The sequence below is a fragment of the Panthera uncia genome, chromosome A2 (assembly GCF_023721935.1).
Source record: "Panthera uncia isolate 11264 chromosome A2, Puncia_PCG_1.0, whole genome shotgun sequence".
NCBI lineage: Eukaryota > Metazoa > Chordata > Mammalia > Carnivora > Felidae > Panthera > Panthera uncia.
In genome coordinates this window covers 155,483,029-155,500,176 of record NC_064816.1, presented here as the reverse complement: position 1 = coordinate 155,500,176, position 17,148 = coordinate 155,483,029, and the positions used below count along the sequence as shown (strand labels likewise).

Below are 17,148 nucleotides of genomic sequence, written 5' to 3'. Positions count from 1 at the left end.
AAGTCTATCTAGCACACGTATTTTGTCTGCAAAGCACCTCACGGCCTTTGGAGCGATAGATGGCATTTCAGAACCACATTTAGATGAGACTGTAAACAGTGAAACTGCCAATTAAAAAACCCCACAAAAATGCAACCCACCCCCCAATACCCCACATGACATGAAAGAGACCAGAGATATGACAACTGTTTACAGCACGAGAGCTGGAATAAGAAGGTGGTATTGCTTTATACCATCTACCTCAGCTGGGAATTTATGTGTCACTCTGCTCATGTTGGCAAAAGTCTACTTTTTGTGGGTTACAGATAAATTTTAACAAGTAGGTACATTCACAAATATGAAATCTATGAATAATGAGGACCGACTATATGTATACAAGAAATTAAATTTTCTGTGTCTTCTGGAATACTTCTGAATATTATAATAAGAGGAATTTTGGCTTTCAAAATGTTTGCTTATTTAGAAACAATTGCGTATACAAATGGATGCTTTGTGTCAAAGACAGGTAGGCTGAAGATTTGGGATAGAAATAGATTCTCTGCTTTTGACAGTCTGGTTTGAGCAAAACTAAAAACGTCATGAATTTCTGTTCCTTCACTATTTTAATGATAAATGCCTTTTTTGGTTTGTTTTTGTTGATGCGAAGTAATTTAATCTTGGAAAACAAGATGGAGAGATGATGGTACCCCACGTATTTTCCATTGAAAGTTTCTCAAAGTTTTCAATGTTTATTTTATTCTTCATTTTTTTTAATGTTTATTTTTTTTGAGAGAGAGACAGAGTGCGAGCAGGGGAGGGGCAGAGAGAGAGGGAGACACAGAATCCAAAGCAGGCTCCAGGCTCCGAGTTGTCAGCACACGGCCCAACATGGGACTCAAACTCAACAACCATGAGATCACGACCTGAGCTGATGTCAGACGCTTAACTGACTGTGCCACCCAGGCACTCCTATTCTTTGTTTTGTTTTTAATAAGTGACTTGGCATTGAGGCCAGCCCTTACTTTATTTTTACAAATTGAAAAACCAAAGATCGGATGGAATAAGACTTTCTAAGATGTACTGGACGTACTGAGCACTTACTACGTACGTGCCAGGCTCCGTGATAGGCACTTTACATTCTCGATACCTTTTCGGATCTTCACAACAAAGCGCATGCCCTGGGTAGTACCAGACATGCAGAAAACCTGCTGAGGCTCCTTTAGCAGGTGGGACAGCCAGAACCCCAGGTGTCTGACCCCAGAGCCTGTGCTCTTAGCCTTCACCCTCCGTAATCTCTTCTTCCAGTCTGAACTTTACTAAAGGATTTGCTTTTACAACTGTTTTACCTCTAGGCTGAGAGTGCGTCTTGAGGTCAAGTGGATGTAATTAGTAATGGTACTTGCTTAAGACGCATGTGGGCAACAAGCAGCGATGATGACAATGTTCACGGCGTGTTGTTTGAGAAAGGACAGTGAATTAGCCTGTTGAGTGACACTGGCCTCACCGCCTCACCTCTGCGGGTATCGTTGCCCTTAGCTGTGATATGACAGAGTTTAAAGACATTATTTCTTAGGAACTCCCATGATTCTACAAAAGTAATAGTAATGAAAAAAAAATTCCCAACACATTTCTAAGAATGACAGTTGAAGGCAATTAAAAAAGAATGAGAGACTAACGTTCAACTGTAAGTCACTGGGCAAATTTCTTCCATGTAGAACATTTCTTTCAGCCTGTAGGAAATCTTGGGCACTGAGACTACGCTAAATTTTCTTCAGGACGTGAAAAATTAGATATGATTGCTTCTCTTCAGTTTTAATATTACTTCTCGCCTATCACTTAAACAAGCTCTCTCATCAGTGTTTTACTTCTTCTTTAATCATTATAATAAAAGCCAAAGGCAACTGAGCAGAAATTTCAATTAACTATTTGCCATTTATTCATCCATCAATTCTGCCGCGTTCCACTCTTAGGACATGGAGATAAATCACAGAGTGATAAGCTGCGCGTAGGGCCTCTCCCTGAAAGCAGTAGCCGGGAGGTGAATCTACCACATTTTCCTCTGTCTCCATTTCTAGAAATGCATTGTATTAATCATCCCCTTGAATAACAACTCTAGGAGAGCCACAAGATTCCAAGCTCTAAAAAAGTGCCTCATCCCCGTACATTTCCTAATGTCTATGGGCAATGGCAGGAGAACTGAGAGTGAACAAGGAGGTGACAGTGTAGTCATTTCATGTTTCTCTTGTGTGTCTACCACCCTCCTGCAGTGTCAAGGGCACTGGCCCCTGGTAGACGAACTACCAGCCCAGGAGTAAATGACTCCAGAGAAGAGTGTGGACTAGTTTGAATATTTTGCTCAGTTTCTCCCAAAGAAAATATTTTGCAAAATTAGAGCATAATGTCACAATCAGTTGTGTTGAGATGAATAGAATTCACTGATTGAATGTGTATCTGTGTGTGTGTGTGTGTGTGTGTGTGTGTGTTTGTAATTCTATACAATTTTATATCTGTGTAGGCTTGTGTATTCACCACCACAGTCAAGATAATGAATAATTTCAACAATTCCTAAGAACTCCTTGTGTTGCCTTTTTTTAAAGTTTATTTATTTTGAGAGAGAGCACGTGAGAGAGCAGGGGAGGGGTGGAGAGAGACGGAGAGAGAGAGAATCCCAAGCAGGCTCCCGTGCTCAGCGTGGAGCCTGATGCAGGACTTAACCTTAGGACCATGAGACATGACCTGAACTGAAATCAAGAGTCAGATGCTTAACCAACTGAGCCACCCAGGTGCACCACATTTTGCCTTTTTATACCACTTCAGATTCTCGTTGTCCTTCCCTCCTGCGCCTGTCACTAACCACCAGTAAACACTAATCTATCCTCCATTTCCCAAATTTCATCATTTCAAAACTGTCATGTAAACGGAATCACTAGGTATGAACCTTCTGGGATTGGCTACCCCCCCCCCCCCCCCGCATAATTCCCTAGAGATTTATCCAGGTTATTTTGGGCATAGTTTGTTCCTTTTAGTATTTATTCTATGTCCTCTTCCATGGTATGGAGATAACACTTGTGTCGTTTTTCACTGGAGCTATCTTTTCTCGTTTGCCTTTCTGAGTATTGACCCATGACCTCGTCAACACCCCACTGCCTGCAGAGGGGATGGGGTGTAGAGATGGGAGAAGGTGGGATTTGCTCCAGGAAGTGCTCAGTTTCTGACATGAGGTAGAGGACTACGCCTCAGTGGGACAGTCTTGAACGTGTCCGACACAGAGGTCTTAATTTTCTCCCCCAGTCCCCAAACTTGTCTCCCAGGGTTGCCCTCAGGAAATGGCACTGCCATTTACCCATCCATTCAGGCCCCAAACTTGAGGAATCTCTTTGACATCTCTTCCTTTCACCTGCTACATCTGGTCTATCACCAAATCCTATGGGCTCTACCTTCGATACATTCCTGTTCAAAATACTTCTCCATCACTACCACCACTATGGCTTTGGTGTAGGGACCACCTTCTCTCACGTGGGCTCTACCACTGGATTTTGACTGGCCTCCTGTTTCTATCTTGCCCTTCTCCTCCCCTGTACCCCAACAGCTGCAGTTAATATGGCAAATGGCAGCCAGAATGAGACTTCTAATACCTAAATCAGACCGAAGTCTCCTTCTGCTTCACATCTCACTTAGCATAAGACTCTCCACGATGGTCTACAATCTTCACTGTCTGGCTGCTGGCTAACCCTCTAACTTTGGGTATCTCCTACCCCTCTGTCCCATCCTTACTGTGTTCCAGCCACACGGTCTCTCTTGCTGTTCCTTGAACAAGCCCAACACATCTCTACCTAACCTCCCGGTCTCTGCATGACCCTTCATGCTTCCTGGGATGCTTCTCCTCTGGGTACCAACACATAGCCCTCCCTAGCTTCATCAGGCCTCTGCTTGAATGCCATCTCCTCCTACAGGACTTCCCAGACAGCCTAACACTCTCCTAAACACCTTTATTTTTCTTGATAGCATTGATCACTAGCTAACATTTTATCAACTATTTTCTCATTCTTTGTCCCTGCCCTTTAGGATATATGCTTCATAAAGGCAAGGGCTTTTCCGTTTTATGTATTGTCCTATCCCTGTAACCTGGTGTATACAAGCACTCAATATACTTTTGGGTGAATAAATGATTTCTCCCAATTCCTTTACTCATACCTTTTAACCCATCAAGGGCTAAGCAGGTCACAGAGTTTTCCTGTGATAGAGAGACAGCACCCACCCTTCTAGCTAACACGGGGAAGACAGGAGGCTATTTCTTAGTTGTACAAAACTTGGTGAGAGGGAACATGGTAGATTGTGTCCCTAATTCTTCCCCCACGGTGTCTATGTGTCTGTCTTTGCTTTCCCTCTTAGTGAAGAAGTCTTTCTCTTCTCTTCAACTCTGGATTCGGCTCTATGACTTCCTTTGGATGATGGCACATTAGTGAGTATGGCAAGACCAGAGGCTTGAAAAGTGCTCGCATGAGTGGGCTTACGCTCTCGTGCCTCTGCAGTTAGCGTGTGGTGAAGATGCCCATGCTAACTATACAACCCCAGGAGAAAGGTGAGAGATGTACCGCAGAGACATTCAGCCCTCAGCTGACCCTCAGTGAGAGAGCAAAAAATGATTATTATTTTAAGCCACTGAGTTTTGGAATTGCTTGTCATATGGCTTTTTTTTAATTTTTTTTTTTTTTTTGGTCAATAGCTACATGAAACAGGGAGTAAAACCAAGGCAATTGTTTTTGTTGTTGTTTTAAAGCCCAAGAGGACTATGAGAGAAAGAAGAGATACAGAGGGAGAGAGAGAGGAGCCAAGCTTTGTCCCAGAGAGAAGTAGGTGTGCTTATAAAGGGTGAGGAAGGGGACTGAGGGCAGGGGTTCATGTCTTGCTTTCCCATTTGGGGCTCTAGGGAGTGGCTGCCATGTAGAGGGTCTTACACCAATGCCGGGCAACCCATCCTTGTTAAGAAGGAAAGAAGAGTGAGCAGGCAGCCTCTCAGTCTTGAGGGGAGTGGGCTTGAGATACAGCCAATGACTTGCCATCGGGGCTGCCTTGGGACTGTCGACATCTGTCATAGGGAGGATGAAGGATATGACAGAGACTAGGAGTCTGTCTCAAATGAGAGCTGGGGGGACAGAAGGGAGCAAAGGGGACAATGGCAGATGCTCCTTGGAGCACTGCAGGAGTCAGATAGGGACTGTATGTTCACCAACCACACATTTTACCACCAGGATGCTGTGCTAGAGGCCAGCAGATGGAAGGTCATGCAAACCCAAGGAAGGTCAACATGATCCCCTCCCTCCCTGTGATGATGTCAAACAAACACTTAAGCTACCACATCCTGCCGCCCATCCCTGTCTGTATTCTGTATACCTGGTCACCATCTTATGGAAAGAAGCAGGGATGGGGAAGGCCACTGGAGACACTGACCATTTCTACTCAAGAGGGACAGAGCACAACCAGAAGGGACTGTTGAAATGATCAAGGAGACTGAACCGTAAACTAGACTGGGCATTTGGTGGGTTTGCCCTTGCTATCCGGAAGGAAGGTCTGATGGTCAGAGACAAATAAAGACATCATGTTCCCTCTGCATATCCAAGTTGTTCTATGTGTTACAATGTGCAGTTCTGTTTAAGCCACAGCAGCCTTCAGTTTGATGTCCCTGCAGCCTTTTACTCACTCCCTGTTGGGCATTTCTCACTGGGAAGGTGATGTTGTCTTTCTAAAGTGTCAACCTAGTCAGCTTATTCTCTTGATTTAAAAAAAAAAATCCTTTCACAACACCTTTTGGTCCCAAGGTTAACACCTTGACATGACTTGTAAATAAACCCTGTAACATGCTTCCTCCTGTATCAGTTGAGATACTGAGGCAGGTTCTGCACCGCCTCCCATGGTTCCCCACTGGTTCTGAGCTACCACTGCCCACGATGATGAGTGACTTCATAATTGCTCCATTCCTTCCCCTCCACTGCTCTGCTAATATGCCCTTGGATCCTCTCCCAAATCAACTGTACCCAAACTCTCATCTCCTTGCCATTCCTCATCTCCTCATATCCTTGCTCCTACTCCCCCAAGAGTAGGTTCCTTCCCTGGAACATAGGCTGGGGCTCTGATCTCAAGTGCTCCTCTTGGGCAAACTCAAAACAAGACAGGTGATCGCACAATTTATCAATTCCCACTGGGTCACGTGTTGAGAGTGAATCTCGGCATTGCTAATAATTCATTCTCATTCCAGCAGGAGGAAATTGGGACTTTCCCGGGCGAAGGAGGACATTTGGATCCACTCGTAAAGTCTGCCTTAGTCTGTACCTGCTTACTGCTGCTGATTTTTTTTTTTTTATCACTTGACTCTTCATACTGTAGGTTCAACTACTCTGAATGAAGCCCGCTGTGGTTCCTCAAACTTCCCCCATAGCACACTGTGTTTCCAAAGATGCTCACAACCATACCTCCCATCCAACATGTTCTTTGCAGTGGGAATTTGTCACAAAGCCACCAAGAAGCAGAGTCTGCTTCTCCTTTCCTGGAATATGGGCTGGAGCCCAGATTTTGGCCGATAACTTGAGGTAAAGGGATACAAGTAACTTCTGAGGTGGGGTCTTAGGGATCTCTAGCCTGCACCTTGACTTTTTGGGATGCCCATTCCTAGAGCCCAGCCGTCACGCAGGGAGGACGCCCATATGGCCATGATGTGGAGCCAGTGAAGGAGAACTGAGTCCCCCCGGCTGACAGCCTCTGCTAGATTCCTGGGCATCCATGTGAGTGAGGACACTTCGGATCATCTAGTCACGTTAACACCTCACCTGAGACCACATCCATTCAGGCCACAGAATCATTGTGTGCAATCATAAAGTATTGTTCAAACCACGAAGTTTTGGGTAGGTTGTTGTAGAGCAACAGAGAATTGGAAAATCCTTCTTCTTTCTGCTGTCTACACCACCCGGCTCCTTTGCCCAGACAGTTCTGACTTTTCACTCAGGTCTCAGCTTCTGTGCCACTTCCTCTGGTACGCCTTCCCTCGTCTCCTGGGCTGGGTGAAGCACCCTTCCTACCTGTTCCTGAAGGATCCTGTACTTCCTTCTGTTCACCTTGCCATGTGTGGTTCAACTTCCTCTCTTCCAGACAGAGCTCAAGCCCTCTAAAGGCAGCAATTGTGCCTCTCTTGAACACCACTGGTGTATCAATGGCATATGAATGCCTGGAATATGGCAAGTGATCATTACATACTTGCCTAATTATGAATGAACAAAAATAGCTAATGTGTATCACACACATACTCTGTGGCAGGACCCTGCGCTATCTCTTAAACATGGATTATTTTGCCGACTCCTGTGAGGTATGGATGGTTACTATTCCGATTTCACACGTAGGGAAACAGAATGCACAAGATGTCAAGTAACGTTGTAGAGTCATATCGTTTGCAAGTCGTTAAGGAAGAATATAAACCCATGTGGTGACAGTGAAGTCCGTTCTTAGTTCTAACTCTTATATATCAATCAGGATAGGTGAGGTTATGCCACAGTAACAAGCAGCACCTTAGTTTCAGTAGCTTAAAAAAGCAAGAGATTTTTTTTTTTTTTTATCGTACTATAGGTTTGTCATGAGTTGACAGGGTTCTCTGTTCATTGTGGTCATGGAGGGACCCAGGTGACGGAACCACCACGGTCTTTAGGTTTTCCAGTCCCCACAACAAAGGGACAGAAGGACTCTGGAGGTTTGGACCAGTAATTAAATGGCCTAGCTCAGAAATTTGCACATGTATTTTGTACTCACAATTTTTGACCAGAAATATTCAGTGAGCAGTGTAATGCCTACCACAGTATACCACCTCCCCGGTGAGTGGAGATAGAAATATGTCATTTCCTGCTGTGCGAGGAGCCTTTACCAAAGTTCCAGAAAGTTTTAGAAAGCCCTAGAATAAGGATCTTTTATCAAAAGATCACAATATTCACATTTTAGAATATAATGGAAATCATATAGTGGCTACCAATAAGTATATCTTTTGTCAGAGTCATTTTAAATAACAGCAGCTTGGAAAATATCATGATCTGGGAGCATTAAGACTTACAAACTATATTAAATTCAAATGGATAGATACTTAACTTTAATTTTACCACCCCAGACACTGCCACTGACAAATGATCAGTAAAGCAACAATTGCCCTGCATTAGTATTCAACTTTTCCCAAGCATAGTTTCTCAAATTTATGCAGACAAATTGCTGCCTTTTTTTTTACAAATTACATCTACTTTATTATGATTTTATATTACTGTGATTTACAACCCTGGCACAAAGAGTTAACTTGAAAAACAATATAAAAGAGGGCTCGTAATTACCTTTCTAAACATTAAAATTAAAATGAATACGCCATCCTAAAACAGGATATTACACTAACATTCGTGATGGGATGTGTAGTGTGCAGTGACATTCTTCTAATTCATATCTAGCCTGTGTCCACAGCAGTGACTGATACTGAGGAGCCCTGAATCGAATTACCCTTTTGGTTCTCACACGGAACAGGAGGAACACCTCCACTTTAATGTTGCATTTCCCATCTTTTTAAAAAAGAAAATCGCTCCCGTGATAAATCATACTGTTTCAAGGATTTTTAGGTTTTCTCCGATCTGGTCTCACTCAATCCAGGAAACGCAAGGTACAATCCAATTTCCAGTGAGCCTTCGCTGAGATACTCTCAGTAATGGAGAGTCCACGGCCTCAAAATGGCGGCCACTCATTTTTTTAAATAGCGGTAATTATTAGGAAGTTCTTGCAGGGACCGAAGTCTTGCTTTCACTGGTCTTCTCTGGTCCTGGTGAGTCAGCCTCTAGGAGGCTTCACCTGTCCAGGTTGCAGTTGTCAAAGCCTGGAAATGGATTCTCTCATGTCTTTTAATCATATCTTAGTATCCCCAGGCCTTCTGATTTTTCTTTTTTTTGGGGGGGGGGGCGGAGGGTAGGCTTTTGTTCATCTAGTCTTTTCATCAGAAGATTAATATCTGTGCTAAAATGAGGTGCTTACGGATAGGCCATGACATCCCGCTGGGGTGTCACTGTACTTCTTGTTCTGGATATGATTCTCTTATTAACATAGCTCAGTACCATACTTATTTAAACATCAATCGCCCCAACGTATTGGCTCATATCAAACTCCCCATGAAATCAACCTATGTCTTTTTCATGATACCAGAAGGTCTTCTGTCTTCTACTTAGTTTTTTTTTTTTTCTTTTTTGGTTTAAGGCAGGAGGTAAGTTTGTCTTTATTATCTTTCATGTCATTATTTTATTCTGTCTTTCTAGGCCATCGAGATGCTTTTGAAGGTTTTTGTTTTATGTTTTTGTTTTTATCATCCAACTTATTAAATCATCCTCTCAGCTGTGTGTCATTTGCAAACTTAAACATTCTATTTGTATCTTTATTCACGGCATTGAAGAAACATTGGGGGAGAAAAAGTAAATAGAAGATGCTGCTTCAGGCTTCAACTTATATTTTTCTCCCCTGATTTAAAGATTTTTGAGATACGATTAAATCCGTTGCTGGAAATCACATCCGTAAATCTATGACATCACTCAGCTGGTAAATAATAAAAAATGGACATAATGAGAGCTGGTGAAATTTCTATCTTGTGGAACTTTGTTGCTGGTGCTTCCGACTTCCTTCTAGAAGGGTTCAGAAATGTAGGGCAGATGAGAGTCTGTCGCTGCTAGAAGTCAGTGCCCTGGGGACGAGTGGCAGCATCTCACCCTCCTGTCCTGTGCATGCTGCCATCTCCACCTGGGGATCAGGGACTTCCTTACAGGTGTTTATACGTTCTTCATGCAACATTGGCACACACACATTGTACGTGCATGGCACAATTTTCCTTTGGTCTACGGAAAACTCTAGGTGTAACACTCACTTGGCACAGATTTACAGCACAGTAAATTCTCTCTTTTTTTTGATTTTTATGTTTATTTATTTTTAAGAGCGAGAGAGACAGACTGCGAGCAGGGGAGGGGCAGAGAGAGAGGGAGACACAGAATCCGAAGCGGGTTCCAGGCCCTGAGCTGCCCTCAGCGTTGCCGGTGGAACTTGACTTTGTGACTTTTCCTAAAGCCATGAAATTCACTGTTACAGGTGTGAGTTCACAGTGGATGTCACTCCAAGAACATCCCCGTGTGGTATCTTTAGGACCATTGTAGTATCATGGTGTAGAGTCTGTGTTGAAGGAATGCTTATGGCCCCGAAGAAGCACTTAACATGTTCAATTATTCTTGACTGAATTGCAGGAAGGCACGTGGCGAGACGTGGGCACTCACCAGTGTCTCGGGATGGACGCCTGACCAATGCCGAGGCTTTCCTCCACTGAACAGCCACTTCTTGTTGCCCACTGATGGCAACCCTTGACTTCCCGCTGCATCCCTGCTAGACAAGTTCTTTTGATCTGCTTAAGGCCACGGGCTCTCGTCAAGAGAGCCCTACCTTGAAAACCCTGCTTTACCGCAGACCAGGTAAAGCTGACCAGGTGGCTGGCCCTCTCCGCTTCCAGATGGGTTTAACAGTCATAGCTCTGGCTTCACTGGATGGTTGTGACATTTAACGTCACATTTACACACACGAGATGTTTAGCACAAAGCACACAGTGAATTTCAGCCCTCCCTCTGTTCCCACCCGGCGACTGAGCAAATGCCACCCATCCTGTCTTTTCCTGAGGACACGGCCTTTCCCTTGGGGGCCCCAAGCCCAGCTCTGCTTGTCTGCTGCGTTCCTGGTTCTGAGTCCAGGAGTATTTTTTGCTCTTGGCCGCATTCTGGCGTAAGATGTGGGACATGTCCCTCAACCACTCACCCTCTGCTGCCCAAACCTTCTTCCTTTTTTCATTTCTCGGTCAACCCACACAGAGACTATGGCACAGGGGTTGGGGGTGAGGCCAATGTATCTGCCTGCCTGGGTTCAAGTTTTGGCTCTACCTTTTGCTAAGTAGGCGGTCTCAGGCAAGATATTTAACCTCTCTGTGCCTTGCTTTTCTCATCTGTGAAATGGAGACAATCTTGCATGCTCTTGAATAACAATCTTGATGATCTCACAGACTCACTGTGAAGGTTCAGTGAGTTCATCTACCTAAGGTGTTTAGGATGGATCTTGGTTTGTAGTAAGTCCTGTGTAAGTGTACATTATTATTATTTTTCTTATACGTCGGGTCACCTGTTCTCTTAATTATCTGCCCCGCCCTCATCTTTTAAAACGAGTGTTTTTTACAATTAATGACATTCTGATCCCTACTACTTTCTGGACACAGACTCACCTCCTCCTTGGCCTGTGCATTACCCACCATTTCCATTCTTGGTTCACAACATCCATTCTCATAGTAAAAAAAAATATATATATATATATATATATATATATATATATATATATATATGTGTATATATATATATACATATATGTATGTGTATATATGTGTGTGTGTATATATGTATATATATACATATATATATTCTTTCATTGTACATCAATCACTTAATATGTAACCAATCACATCTGTCTTTTACTCTAGACAGTGCTGATCTATGGTAAGAAAAGGGCAAGAGTGACTCTCAGATTCACAATCACACATAGAAGGTGGGTATTCTGGCACAATTTTCCAATTCCCACTGGCCTTCTAATTTGCAAATAATCTCAGCTAGCTCTCTCAGAGGGAGAGGAAGACGGAACCACGTTGATGTGCTTAGACAAAGAAGAAATTAAATACTGTTAGTAGGTGCGGATCTTTAACACACCCATGAGCAAATTTCACATGAAGAAGCAGGGAACAGGCACTGAGCCTCACTTGTGTTTCAGTTTGTGTCACGTCCCAAACGACGCTGGCTCCTTTGCCTTCACAGAGGACAACAGAGTCCACAATCACTGATCACAGCGTGTTTCAAAGGCAAAGTAGTGGCTTTAGAATGTATCACTTGAACAATTTACCCCCAAGACCATCTGATAAACCTCTTCTGCATCACTGAGGAAAACAACACACCTTCTCTCGAACCAAACTGAGAAGAAAGATATCGGTGATGGAACCCAATGACAAGAAATTTACCCAGTCACTTAAAAAATCCAAAGTCATACCAGCTAATATAATTCTTATACCAAACATATTCTTACCGCACGTGTATACCGAAAGCACAGAATTCTTACCTATAACTTTTCCTAGAAAGAGCGACTTGGGAGAATTGAACAGGGTGTCAGATGAACTCGGCAGATGGTAACTCACAGAAGGATAATGATCGAGCTGCAGGAAGAAAACAAGAGACACTTTTAGAAGGAAATGGCTAACTTGCCCTGGAATCAAATCTTCCTGGGGGGGCGGGGGGAAGACATCACTCTTCGAACTCTGGTGTCCCGATATCTTACTTCAGAAGGTGCTGACTCTGAAATACCAGCCTGAGAAAACGGGAAGCCCATTTATTCCTTCTCTGGGGTTATTTGAAAATATCTGAGCTTGGGAAGTGAAGACTCCTCATGAATTTTTCTGCAGCTTACGCACATTTGCTGTGAAGAATTTGTGAACATTTTCGGCTGGATAAGATCCTTGCTCGTTTTATTTGCTGTATTTTTTTAAAGTTTATTTGTATTTATTTTGGGAGAGAAATAGCGAGCAAGCAGGGAGGAGCAGAGAGAAAGAGAGAGAGAGAGAGAGAGAGGGAGGGAGGGAGAGAATCCCAAGCAGGCTCTGCACTGTCAGCACAGAGCCCGGTGTGGGGCTCAAACTCATGAACCGTGAGATCATGACCTGAGCTGAAATCAAAAGCTGGACACTTGGGATGCCTAGGTGTCTCAATTGGTCAAGCATCTGACTTCAGCTCAGGTCATGATCTCACGGTTTGTGAGTTTGAGCCCTACATCAGGCTCTGCACTGGTGGTATACAGCCTGCTTGGGATTCTCTCTCTCGTTCCCTCTTAAAATAAATAAATAAACTTAAAAAGAAAAAAAGAGTTGGACACTTCACCGACTGAACCACCCAGGCAACCCCCTTGCTCATTTCAATAGAGTAAAATCTACTTGATCTAATCTCCAGTATTGACTTCTGAGATAGAAAATGCTACATCTATAACAATGAATTTTCTTTAAGATCTGCTTATTGTCCTGTTTTATTCACCTTTCCATACCATATAAGCTTTCAGACCAATGCTGATCTTTGGTATGTATACTCGAATATGAATATATATACATAAATATGTATATTCAATATTGACATCCAAGTTGGGTAAAATATAGTTTTTTGGCTTATCAAATGAGGACGATACCCCCACAGGGCAGGGACATGACAGCTTGGAGGGGACAAAGACACATGTGCTCCAGCAAGGCTCGTTCTTTCCGAGAGGAGGGGAGTTGGCAGTGGAGGGAAGGGAAAAATGAAGCAGGTGAAAGAGCTTACAGATCATGGCTGTCAGAGCAACGCCCGTTTCTGGTTACATTTCCTGGGAACCAAGTGCAAACGCTGATTTCCTAGTACGAGGACTTCTCCTGTCCTCTGTGTCCCAACATGGCTTTTCCTGCCTTAGCTGTCTTCTTACAATTGACACCGTCTAGTTCTGTTTCCCCCACCGGGAGCCTCCAGAGTTTTCTGCGCCTCTTTGTAGCCACCTGTGAAAAATCTCTTTCGCAGCCTCTCGCTTTTCTGAGATGGGTTTCGTACCCGCTAAGGTAAGCAGGCGTAGGGTGCAGACGAGAGGAAACACAGCGCCACCGTCCCTGAGCTGCTGGAACTGCACACGGGGGGCTTGCTGAAGGCAGCGTCCAGACTCCAGAAACGACCCACTCCCGGGCCCTTGGTCACCGATAAAACTGGGCTGAGGCTGCGGGAAGAGAGGCTGTCAGCAGCAACGGTGCTGGGAAGTGAGCTCATCTCATGTGCCGCGTGGAGGATGAGCCTCTTTGGGGAATGATCTACACCTGACTCCTGAGACTGCTTACTAGAGACGCAGGGCTTATTGAAAAGCCCGGGTGCAAAGACTCATCGCATCTCAGGAATCTGGGGAAGGCTGACCTGAAGAGCTGGTAGAGTATAGTAAGTTACCGTGCATGGGAACTGCAGGCACTGTAACAGAGCTCCAGAAAACACTGGCAAAGCAAACGCTGGCATGTTCAGCTCTAATTCTGAAAAGTTTTCTGTAATTTGAAGTGCATCGCTCACAAAACACTTATTCTGGCTAGAGAATCTTAAGATCCTTGAAATCTCATCAAGTTGCTCTGCTGGCTGCTAAATATTAGCCAGCTGCTTTGGCGCCATCTGGCGGCAAATATAGGTAACTGCTGCGGTCCTTCCCTCCACTTCTGCGGTCAGAAAGTTTTTGTGGTCAAAAAAGATACTCGTGGAAAGCCAACATAAGCGGCCACCCTACATGCTTCACAGCGATGATCTTCCCCTAAATACTTCTTATATTTTTATCTGTCTTGCCAAAGAACTTAAAGATGGATACAAACAATATATGTTCATTATAGAGAAAATAATAGTATAGATTTGCAGGAAAAAAAACCCCACCTGGTGATAATGTTTTTATCAAGTCAGTTTGTTAATGTATATAGCTTTGATTTTTTCCCAAAAATTGGATGGAACCCAACTATGCATATTGCTTTGTATTTACTTTTCATTAAAGATGTATTATGAAATTCCATGTCAATAAATCTACAACTAAATCACTTGTCAGGAATGACTGGTATTCCATTTTATGAATATACTGTGCATAATCTTAAAAACTATCAAATTTTGATGTTTAGACTTTTAGATTTCTTTTGTCTTTTGGCCCTGTACACTGCCAAGCACATAGTAGGTCCTCAACAAAAATGTGTTGATATATGTTAATCTAACTCTTAAAGTAGTAGACACAGGGGTGCCTGGGTGGCTCAGTCAGTTAGGTGTCCGACTTTGGCTCAGGTCATGATCTCGTGGTCCGTGAGTTCAAGCCCCACGTCGGGCTCTGTGCTGACAGCTCAGAGCCTGGAGCCTGCTTTGGATTCTGTGTCTCCCTCTCTCTCTGCCCCGCCCCAGCTCACGCTCTGTCTCTCTCTGTGCCTCAGAAATGAATAAAGGTTAAAAATAAATAAATAAAAAAAAAAAGATAAAGTGCACACGGAGTGAAATCAGTCCTCAGAAGTGGCTTGACCCATCCCGTAGAATTACCTTCCTGAACCGTTTCTATGGCTCCAGACCAGACAGACGTGGCTTTTTAGCAGCCTTTTAATATCACTTGGATTGAGCTCATAGTAAAATAAAATTCCTGGCTTGTCTCCATAGGTTCCTTTCGACTTTACCCCCTTCCTATACGTATGCAGTTAAGAACCTGAACCCAAACCTAAATTTTAGGTCTATTTATATGCAGTGTTTTTTTCTCTCTTTTGTGTTGAAGCAAAAGGTTTCGAATCTTGATTCTGTCATCCGAAGTGACAGCGACCCTGCCCGGTTCTGATTTATCTACGAATGTCCCGAATACTCCTAAATCTTACTTCGTCAAGGAAGTGGAGTCTGTCTGAGCCGCGGGCCCAGAGTGATGCCTCCGTGACGGTGCAGCCTGGTGACAAGCCCTCCGGAGGTGACAATAAGAGGCCCTGTGCCGTCCCCCCGTGGCCCACGTGTTCCAAAGGCCTTCTGTCTCCCACTGCACGCACCGCAGCCTGACAGGCACCTGCACTCCAGACCGTGGCCTGCTGCTTGGCAGGAAGCAGCTCCAGGCTGGCCAGACCAGGGCCTTTCTGCTCTCCGGAGGGCTGAATGATCTTCTCCAACGACGTCTGAGACCCTCCACCGCCCCTCAGCTCTGCGGGATGGAGGCGGGGAGCCTCTACGAAACGCTCCTGGCGTTCCCTTCGATCGTGCAGTTTCCCTTTACCGTAGTCAACGCTTATATCAAAAACCCCACGTGTAACCCACTGTGTGGTTTCGGTCTCCTGACTGGGCCCAGACAGCTCCACCAGGAAAGGGGGAAGCATGTATTGAGCCACGACTGTATGCAAGGCTCGCCAGGCTGTTCGCATCTTATCGACTAGACATGGGATAGGCGTCCTGTTCTTCGGTGATACGGAAAGCGTCCCAAGCAGAAAGAGAGTAAGCGGCAGAGTTAGCCTTCTAGCCGGAGACCGAACCGTGAGCAACAAGCGACCGTCTCCAGAATTAGCCCAGCCACGTCCGCTAGGGGAGGGGGAGGATCAACCGCATTTTAAATATTGACATTTGAGAGAGGAAATGCATTACATCAGATAAGGCAAGAAAGGCTGGACCCGAAAAGCCCAAGGCCATGTCAAACGATATCACTTCACTCGGTATTGCCAGGTAGCTGGCCGCCTCTTTTCCCAGGAGCCCTGGTGCATTGGCCATGGTTAAGTGTAATAATTTCAAGGTAATTTCTTTGGGGTCCAAGTGAACTATTCTGCTGTACATTTAGCTGGTGGTCATTTTCCTGGCAGTTAAGAGGCAATAAGAGATTGTGTAATGGAGGCTCATTAAAATTAAGGACTATGACTCCGTGTGCCCCGGGGTGACCTTAAGGAAGCACTAATTTGTTCAACATTTACCATTATACTGATTCGGGCTGGGGCTCCTGTCCTACGTGCTGAGCTGCGAGCTTTAATGTTCATTCAGGTATTATTTTACAATTTCGGTTCATTTGCAAGTTTAAGCCATCATGTGAAGGAGTTTCATCGGCCTTGCTCGCGTCTTGGGGGTGAAGCGGAGGAGGCAGGGAAGGGACAGAGAAGAAAGACTGAAGCGGCATGGATGAGGTGCCACCACGGGGAAGGATGGCTGGCTCCACCCGAGATAAAGCCACACCCTGGACCAGGGCCCCGGATGTCACGCCTCCTTTCCTAACACTTAGTTTTTGGTAACACGTGGAGTTAGCTCAGACACACTGAATTCAAGACATACCATCTTTTTTTTTTCTCTATTAATGTTTTTTTTTTCAATATATGAAATTTATTGTCAAATTGGTTTCCATACAACACCCAGCGCTCATCCCAACAGGTGCCCTCCTCAATGCCCATCACCCACCCTCCTCTCCCTCCCACCCCCCATCAACCCTCAGTTTGTTCTCAGTTTTTAAGAGTCTCTTATGCTTTGGCTCTCTCCCACTCTAACCTCTCTTTTTTTTTTTTCCTTACCCTCCCCCATGGGTTTCTGTTAAGTTTCT

General features: G+C 44.4%; 1 protein-coding gene across 1 annotated transcript in view; it reads right to left on the bottom strand.

Moving 5' to 3' along the window:
• The window catches only part of CNTNAP2 (contactin associated protein 2), a 1,963,583-nt gene that overhangs the window by 107,298 nt on the left and 1,839,137 nt on the right, over window positions 1-17,148 (bottom strand). Inside the window, exon 21 of the mRNA XM_049643059.1 lies at window positions 12,160-12,253. Within this exon, the coding sequence (XP_049499016.1) occupies window positions 12,160-12,253 (94 nt within the window). The remainder of the gene's footprint in view (window positions 1-12,159; window positions 12,254-17,148) is intronic.